The 9,454-nt window shown below is 46.1% G+C and overlaps 2 protein-coding genes across 2 annotated transcripts in view; one reads left to right on the forward strand and one right to left on the reverse strand.

Annotated features, from left to right (window-relative positions):
* Positions 1-404: 404 nt before the first annotated feature.
* Positions 405-9,454, reverse strand: part of LOC147642194 (BTB/POZ domain-containing protein At5g48800-like) — an 11,139-nt gene continuing 2,089 nt past the window's right edge. The window contains exons 3-4 of the mRNA XM_086803593.1: positions 9,151-9,454; positions 405-1,056 (exon numbers count right to left, since the gene is read on the reverse strand). The exon at positions 9,151-9,454 is cut by the window's right edge and continues 944 nt beyond it. Of these exons, the coding sequence (XP_086659719.1) occupies positions 460-1,056; positions 9,151-9,454 (901 nt within the window). The 3' untranslated portion in view covers positions 405-459. The remainder of the gene's footprint in view (positions 1,057-9,150) is intronic.
* LOC147642195 (uncharacterized) lies at positions 2,058-4,585 on the forward strand. Its single transcript, XM_086803604.1, has 2 exons — positions 2,058-2,488; positions 2,602-4,585. The coding sequence occupies exons 1-2, from the start codon at positions 2,240-2,242 to the stop codon at positions 2,707-2,709; spliced, it is 357 nt and encodes a 118-aa protein (XP_086659730.1). The 5' UTR covers positions 2,058-2,239; the 3' UTR covers positions 2,710-4,585.

Below are 9,454 nucleotides of genomic sequence, written 5' to 3' on the forward strand. Positions count from 1 at the left end.
ATCATAAAAACCTCATCCTCCTCAAATTGAACATTATTGATTTATTGCCAATATTCAAGAAAGGTGTGCCTCAACTTAATGTGGAAAAAAATAGAAATAATGGTTTTGAATGATTTTTTCAAGTATGGTTGTTTTTTTCTAGTTTCTGGCAAGTGAAAAATGAAGGAAGAAGTGTGTATGTTTCCTCAAGAAAGGTTTTTCCCAACGTTGTTTATTGCCATGGAGAGCTTCACTATGAATTAGAAAACAATCAAGAGGAGATTGAACATGGGAAACTCATCATCATTTTCCAATATGCACCTCATTTGTAGATAAAATTGCACACTTGGAATTGACTTTAGACGCATAAGACCTTGTTTTCACATTTTTGTATGCTAATTGATTAACATTTTTAACTATCTCTAGAAGCCCAACAAAATGCTCACCATTTGAAAAAATAATAATAATAGCCCGAAAAAGCTAAGAGATGGAGTATCGCCTAAGGCGAGCTGTTGATTTGGGCTCCCGTTGTTTGTTGCCACGTGTCGTCGTGGGCGAGGACTGGTGTTTCATTTTGCCGAATTTCCGGGAGAAGAGTGAAAAGAAACCGGTCCTACCGCTTGAGGCAGTGACGGTGACGGGCTCAGCCGGTCGCAGAGCCAGCTCCTGCTTGAGCCCAGCGTTCTCCTTTTCGAGGTCGTTCACGCGCAGGCGAAGCCGCGCCACCTCCAGTTTAAGCTCCCTGTTGTCTCTTCGCAGGTTTGAAGAAGCGTCCACGCTGGGCGAAGCCGTGGGTCCACAGCTCATCCTGCGAGGGGGTGCCCGACCATAGTACACACCCACATCCCCGCTCGACCGTGACTGCTGATCGTCGGTCATCCCTGGCTCGTCGGTCATCCCTGGCCCTGCCATGGCGCTACGCATTTTCAGCTGTTCGAAGTAGAGTACCTGCACTACCAGCTGAACCGGTAGCCTCTCGTTCTGGGCCGCGTGTGTGCATGCCTCCTGTGATAGCTTCTGGCAGTCCAATAGTTTGCACACCTTCTTCCGCTCCACATCTGAAATACTAGGATGCGCCTGCAAAGAAGAAATAATTGTCTTTCTCATCTATATCTATACTATAAATAAAATATATATATATATATATAACGACTCAAATCTCTTTTTGACACGTGTCATCAACAAAGAATGCAAAGTGTGGGGGTTGGAAAGAGAGGAGAGAGAGAGAGAGGGGGGGGGAGGGCCGAAAAGAGAGAGAGAGGTGTCAACCCTGTCAGAGACGGGTGAGAGCCGACTTGTTCTGGTTTTAAGTGCTTCTTCATCCATGCGTGATTCTCTTCTCTGTGTGATAGACCTCAACAAACCTTATATTACTTAAATAAATTTTTAAACATATATCCTCATGAACATTCTTCCACTATCTATTCACTATCGTGACCATGGTTGCTTTTTGACAAGCACCCTTTGCCCTTCAAATTTGACTATCACATGAATCCCAATGACATCGAACGCAATTACACAACCACTTGAGAGGGGATCTGTCGACATGGTACATGTTCTAAAGACGTATATGAATAAAACGAATCCCAACAACATTGAACGCAATTACACAACCATTGAGAGAGAGAGGGTCTATAGACATGGCATATGTTGTAAAGATATATACGAATAAAACAAGCAAAAAAAGCTCATGTTTTTGCTAGTCCGTGCTTGCGCGTGTGTGTGTGTGTGTGTTGGGGGGAGGGGGCGAGAAACAGAAACCACATTGCTAAACACAATTTTTCCGAAGCAAACAAGAACTATCACCACATACAACAAAGATTTTAACCAAACCTCACATTCAACAAGTTTAATGCATGCCATCACACTAGTCCCTATACAAGACAAAACACACAAGATGAACTTGAGATTTGACAAGATTTTGAATGCAACCTATAGTAGTTTGTGCAAAAAAATCAATTGAAAGGTTTGGAGTATTATGTTGCTCCCTTCTTTAAGCCTAAGCCTTATAGTCCTACTACCCTTACTGCAGTGCCTCAAGCAACCGGTCCGTCCTCTGCAATCTCATAGCAGCGTGCATGACGTTGAACCTGCACAAATTCGTGCGGATGAAGAAGACAACGGGGCACTCTTGAACTCAGGCCTATAATCGACTGAGAAGCTCTCTTTGGCGCTCCTGCATGAACAAAGCGTTGTCTCAAAAGCAAACAAAACTGAGGCCGACTGCATCTGTAAGCGTCTGATCAACCCTGAATTTCCTATGATGGCCACTTCTCCTTCTAACGTCTCTATTTCAAGGGCCATGATGTGCTTGAATCCGATCTTGGCGCCTCGGTACGCGTCTGAGTTTTCTGCAGGACATTCCTTCAAGCGTGCAGGGCTGTTCGGTTTTCAAGTTCCCAATGATGCAACAATCCGGCCTACTCCTACTCGTATCTTTTCTGAAGACCAGCATGCATCACTTGCTGCAGCTATCAATACCACCTTACCCGATGCTCCTGTCACAGATGTAATTTTTTCTACTCAACCTGCAGAAGGTCCATCTGATATACTCACATAATTAGTGCTATGCTGGTATTTATTTTTATTAATGCTGCTGACCAAGTGTTTCTCTCATGTCAGATCCTTGAAAATTATAATGTTCATGATGCCGCTGATGCTACCCCAAATGAAGGCCCAATCATTGCAGCGCATGCTACAATGTATACATGTGCTCCTCTGGTCTCTTAAGCAAAGCCCCAAGTGCATACCAATGATGCAGTGTTGTTCCATCTCTCTCCTTAAGAAAAGGGGGGGAATATGATGCTTCCAAAGATGTTTGCTCGTGCTGATCAAGTGCAGATCCATGTGAAGCCTATAGCTCGTGTGAAGAAGAAATCTTTTTCATGATCTGTGTTACCAATGCCCTGTTTGATTCGGGATGAACATCGTATTCAAGCAGATGTATAAGCTTAGGTGCACGGATGCGACTCAAATAAACGGATGATCATGCACGCATCCCTCATTCATTTTTTTAAAGAAAACTCATTGGTGCCTCTTCGTTTAGACGAGGGGGAATGTTGGAATATAGGACGATGCCGCGTAATCCACATCCGCATGCACATGTAATAAAACTCATTCGTGCCTCTTTGTTTTAGACGAGAGGGGGAATGCTGGAATATCGGGCCCATTGTGAATGCTTAATGAGGATGGGTGCATGAGGAGCAATTGTGAATCTATTTGCCCATCTCTCTGCGAGTCTCTCTCAATATTTGTGTGTAATCTACCGAGGCTTCCCGGCCTTTCCTGACATTCCTACAGTTGCAAAGATGGACTACATAATGGCCTTGGGGCAGGTGAGGCTACAGGCGGTAGCTGGGAGCCTCCCTGCAGAATGCCCTTGAGTCGGGCCATTCAACCCATCATGAAGACTAGGAAGCACACAGCTCAACAAGCACAATACTTTCTGGGCAGTATTAAACTTGGTCCAGACATATCAGCAGGGGAAAAATCAGCTTGACGGTCATCACTGGCTCGTTTGGAAACTGCCGACCGGTGTCTGCGGCGGTGTGTAAACTGACCTTGGCCTATTTCCATAATTCCTTGATGTCTCCCTCCACAGGGGACAGAGATTAGCAGCCAAGATTGCCACTATCCCTAACACAGTTCCCTTGTACATGCATGTATAGGAGATGTGACAATAGCTTGTGACTGGGTCAGTGAATAGGTAGGCTAAGCTGCCTGTGAATGCACCTCATGGGACGCACTTGAATAACATATACCATGCCCACTCATGCATGGTATATGTGTGGACCCCCATGCATGCACTTAATGTCATATTGCCACTGACGACATGACATGGATGGGCCATTTGTTGAGAAAGACTTGGAGGCCATTTTTGCGCTGGCCAGTTTTGGCAATTGGTTGTGAACTCAACCCTTCCAAAAGGTAAGGGCTGAGTTCACAAGCGCATTACAGCTGAGCTACAGCTTAGGAGGCGTGTAAATGGTCTGTTGGCACTAGTGGAACTGCGTAAACCCATAATTGGTTTGCTGGGCCTAGCATAGATTTGTGGGTAGAAAGAGGCTATGGCTACTTCACCAGCACGCAGGGCAAAGCATGTGTATGAATGTTAGATGTCATCCCTATCTGTCCATAGACGGGAACTCATGGCCACTCCATGCTTTATCCTGTTATCCCTGCACGTTGCATTTCCTGCAAGGCAGCCGAATTCCCCATGGTCCGCATCACAAACTTGAAGGGTGATTGCTTCAGAAGATGGAAGATGTGCATTGAGTATGCAACTCAAACGAAAAATTGATGCACGGCTTGGAATTCAAAGCGCACAATAGCTGCCACATAGCGATTCCCCACACTGAAATGAAGGTGATGATGAAAGCTGGATTGCAATGTCCCCACCGACAGCCCCATCATGGGGCCATAAAGCTGCAGCCTCTCAGTGTTGAACCTCCATCCTTGGTGTTAGAATTGTGCATCTGAGTGTTATGGGACTCTGCCTATTTATTGGGCATTTTATCTATTTTCACATGGATTATTTGTCTTGGGCCAGTCGGCCAGCTTCTGTCCTCACTATATAAGGGCCTTTCATATTCACTTGTATTTCATCCATTCCTTGCACAAGTCCAACATTCTCTTGCTGGATATTGCCATTGTAAAGCTTCAAGCTATTATAAAAGGTGATCTTGTCCACAAGCTCTCTCTACTCTCTCTCTAGTTTTGTTTATGCTTCCGCATGTGCATTCTCCAACGTGGTATCATTCGCTTAGGTTCAGGCTGCCCCATCCTTCAGCAAACTACTCGCCGTCTTCAATTCTGCTGTGCGATTTGCTTCCATAGCTTCTCCAGCTGCAGATCAGCATATATAGTGGCTGCGTTTCACTGACTTGCTGCATTTTCTGGTCCAGTCAGCCCTCTTGCTGCTGTCAGCCAGCCCTACAGGCTGCATTTTGCTCTTCAGAGGCAGGCTGTAGAGTTATTGGCTGCGTTTTCCGTTTTCAGCATCAGTTGTGGTGAGCTTCTTGCATGTGGAGTTGCTAGACAAGCGGCTGTACATCTTCTTCTTCCTCCACGAGTCCCTACCCTTCCGATAAGAGGTTCCCGGTGGTTTCTTGGATTGTTTGCTGCTGTCCAGCCTTTGTCTCTCTCCTGATTGGTTCTAGAGCCTCGCTTTGTTGGAAAGCACTTGAGAGCAATCTTGGAGAGCTGAGATTTGTGTTCTTTGTTGCTGTGGATATGGCTCCCCCCTTACGAACAAGGATAACAAGTTCAAAGGACCCAACTATGCCCATCAAATGCGGATCTGGTTCATCCACAAGGGTTTGTGGGATATTGTTCAGGGCACTGAGAGGAAACCTGAGCGTCTTCGGCACTCTAGGAGGTGGATTCAGGATCAAGAGGATGAATTCGTTGCGGAATTACAAGACTGGGAGAATCGGGATTCGAAGGCGCATTCAGTGCTTGTGTGGACCATCACAGAGGAGGTCTTACTGGCCGTGCAAACTCTCACCAGTGCTCATCAGGTATGGTCTAAATTGGAGGATCTCTTTGCTCGAGATTCGTCAATGAGCTACCTTGGGCAGCTCTACGATTTACTATTCCCTGAAGGTAGTTCCATGCAGTCGTTTCTCATGAAGGCCAAGGTTATTCATGACCAGTTACTGCTGCTTTATCCTCTGCTCAGCTGGTTGCACTTATCCTCACCGAGCGTCCCCCGGACTATGATGTGATTTCTCGATCTTTGCGGTGCTAGGTCACATCCACTGAGTTGGATTTTGATGATCTTAGCTCCCTACTATTGGAGGAAGAGTCCGCCCTCAACTCACAGGGTAAGTTGAAGGTGTCAGTCAACAATTCTAACTAGGCACTTTCCTCAGTTCAAAAGAAAGATTGGAGTCGCTACTTCTCTTGTGGGAAAAGAGGACATCTGTCCAAGGATTGTTTGTCCAAGAAGAAGGACAAGACCAAGGGTCAAAGAAAGGGCAAAGACACAACACACGATAGTGATACAAATTCTAGAACCACTTCTAGGGCTCCTAGGGCGCTTTCGGCTCAAGAGGACCCACATGGTGTACTTCTCTAGTACACATGTAGTTTCCCCCCATGTTCTTCCAGCCAGAGAAGGCTTGTGGACGGGAGAGGAGGCTGATTACAGCTCCACTTACTGGTGCATGGGGACCGTGATTCAGAGTTCCAGGCATTAGACATCTGGCAGGACATAGTTATCTTTTGTATAGCAGAGATTATAGACCAGATTTGTTCCGAGTTCATTGTTCAAGGCTTTTGGGACGTGATGTGTTTTCCGTCCACTGTTGGGGATTATGGGCGCGGTGTGTCCAGCAGCTCATCATCTATTCTTGGAGTTCACTGCACACTTGTGTGGGAATTCGTAGCCAAGCAAAGTTCCTTGTTGTTTGTGGTGGCATTTTGTTTCAAGGAAACAAGTTGGTGGGTTCTCTCTCCGAGGTGATTCCAGTATTCGCGGTGCTGGAGGGTCCATGGTTGCATCTTCATCATCTTATCTTCTTCAGACCCTTGCACACTCTAAGCTGCAGAGGAGGTGTTAGAATTGTGCATCTCACTGTTATGGGACTCGGCCTATTTATTGGACTCTTCCGCCTGTGCATTCTCCAACACTTGGCAAGTAAGAGGCATCCCACCATGATCGCCAAATTTTTGTGACAATTGTAGATGGTTGTCTTCAGATTTTGTCATGTGCATGAAAGATGCCATGGACATTCACCGTTGCTGGTCCAGAAGAGGCAACCATATAAAGAGTATGAACCAGGTAGAACCAGGAGATGGAGCACATAACACTTTTGGCAGTGTAGAGTGGAGCAAGGCTTGGAGAGCAAGAGGAAAAGCCTGTCGACTGCCCACAGATGACATAAGCTGAAGATCAGAGCCTGTCGGCTGTACCAGAGAAGGTCGGCTGCAAGGAGGCGGTCCAGTACAGGGTGTGGCACAGCACGACCAGCAAAGGAGAAGACCAAGCATCAGTCGGCTGGTCCGACTGCAGTCGGCCAGCTCCTGCATTATTCCAAAAAAGACTATAAATAGCAAGCGTGGCTCTTCATTCTAGTCATTCAATCCTCTAGGGATTGGGTCCTTAGGGTCCTAGAGAAGGACAAGATTTTGGGTGTTTACCACCTTTTGTACAAGGCAGCCTATGGCTGTAGTAGAGGTACCTTTTTGTACCGTATCAATATACTGAATTTCCAACACCTCTCTCTCTCTCTACTCTCTCTCCATATCTATGTTTTGCATCAGCATGTCTCCAGGAGTGTTTAGGGCTGAAAGAAGACTCCCAGAGCTTCCGCGAGTTACATTGGTATCAGAGCATTAGGCTCAGCAAAGCTAAACACTGATTCAGTCCCATATGATGGTGTACAAGTCCAAGGTAGAGGAAAGTACACGGATACGAAGCCCAAGGCAAGGAACACAGAATCAGGAAGAGCTCCCAGGAGGTTTGTTGGTGGTGTTCCACAAAGCCAAAGGGGATGGCATTCCTGTGAGCCAGATAGGTTCTCGGGCAACAGTCCCAAGGGAGGTTTATCCTCCAAGGGTGATGTGAGAGTGCCAGACTCATTTCTCAGGAATGAAGACCAAGACGGTGTTCAGAGTCAGGGCAGGAATGGATTGTGGACTAGATGGAACAGATGCATAGATCTTATTCTGAGACAAGAGTGATTTTAGAGACCGGGCCGGGCTTTCAGAGAAAAGGGTTGCCAGGGATGGATGGATGACAGAGGGACTTCGGGAAAAGATTGGGATGATGATAGTCATCCAAGAACAGGTTGGAATCCCGTCATCAAGTTTGGCAGAGGGGGATGTCATGTGCATGAAAGATGCCATGGACATTCACCGTTGCTGGTCCAGAAGAGACAACAAGATAAAGAGTATGAACTAGGTAGAACCAAGGTGATGGAGCACAGAGCACTTTTGGCAGTGTAGACTGGAGCAAGGCTTGGAGAGCAAGAGAAAAAGCATGTCGGCTGCCCACAGATGACATAAGCTGAAGATCAGAGCCTGTCGGCTGTACCAGAGGTGGTCGGCTGCAAGGAGGCAGTCTAGTACAGGGTGTGGCGCAGCACAACCAGCAAAGGAGAAGACCAAGCATTAGTCGGCTGGTCCAACTGCAGTCGGCCAGCTCCTGCATTATTCCAGAAAAGACTATAAATAGCAAGCGTGGCTTTTCATTCTAGTCATCCAATCCTCTAGGGATTGGGTCCTTAGGGTCCTAGAATAGGACAAGATTTTGGGTGTTTACCACCTTTTGTACAAGGCAGCCTATGGCTGTAGTAGAGGTACCTTTTTGTACCATATCAATATACTGAATTTCCAGCACATCTCTCTCTCTCTACTCTCTCTCCATATCTGCGTTTTGCATCAGCATGTCTCCAGGAGTGTTTAGGGCTGAAAGAAGACTCCCAGAGCTTCCACGTGTTACAGATTTGAAGGGACAGATTTATGTCATCTCAAGTTTTGACATTTCACAAACATTAAGCAACCCACCATTACCAGCAATCATAATCATATCAACACTCAATGATTGGAGACAACAAGAACTCAGCAAAAACTGTTACATTCATGTCTTGTCATAGGCGAATGCATTTGGATACTCATATCGATGCTTTGAATGAAAGAAGCCATGTCTACCACATGGAGTCATGCGATGTTGACCATCTCTAGATTAGGAAAAATCAACATTTTGATGGCACTCCATGTGGTAATCACGGCTGCTTTCATTTGGAAGATAGGGAATACTTCTGAATTATCCTACATGCCTCGCAATGCAGTTTGCACCATTTTGATGGCGGGAGGCATGTAGGATAATCCTATAGACCCCCCATCTTTGGCTTGTGCATGCATGAAGCAGAAATACATGAAAGACAGATTATTAACACAAGTGGGGGATGCTGACTAGAGGCTTTCTTTAGGGTCACAAGTACTGTGACTTCAATTCACCATCAATGTCTCTGAATAGGCTTCAGCCAGAGTGCAAGTCAGCAGAATGAGGGCAGATTTATGCATGTCACATCCAAGCTTAGAAGTGGAAGAGGAAAGACTGAGAGAAATTCATGTGTAAATCCTATGCATTGCACATGTGGTACCATGTGATGATGAGCACAACAGAGAGGATGAAAAAACAGAAACAAGAGATTGGAGGCATACCTTGAGGAAGATGTCGATGGCTCGATAAAGGCCATCATCAAGGGCCCGGGAATAATCTGGCAATAACTCTGCCAGAGAGACAAATTTGGAAACCTTCAAGTTTGCATCAGGGGCGATTTCTGCAAGGTACTTATCGACAAGTTTGGCGACCTTCATGAGGCCCCTAGAGGGGGACCCGAAATCATCTGTATCATAGACAGCGCTGGAAATCAGCCTCTCCTGGCCCTCCTCTTGCTGCAGATAAGTTGCAAGGATACGCTGGACGACATCCACATCAAACAGGCTATCCCCTGCATGTGAGAAT

The sequence above is a fragment of the Cibotium barometz genome, chromosome 1, assembly GCF_041138505.1.
Source record: "Cibotium barometz isolate CiBa-2024 chromosome 1, ASM4113850v1, whole genome shotgun sequence".
Classification (NCBI taxonomy): Eukaryota; Viridiplantae; Streptophyta; class Polypodiopsida; order Cyatheales; family Cibotiaceae; genus Cibotium; species Cibotium barometz.

Coding starts and splice junctions, on each gene's coding strand:
- LOC147642195 (XM_086803604.1), top strand. CDS start 2,240: ATGATGGCCACTTCTCCTTCTAACGTCTCTATTTCAAGGGCCATGATG. Junction 2,489..2,601: donor CCGATGCTCCTGTCACAGAT/GTAATTTTTTCT, acceptor CTCTCATGTCAG/ATCCTTGAAAATTATAATGT.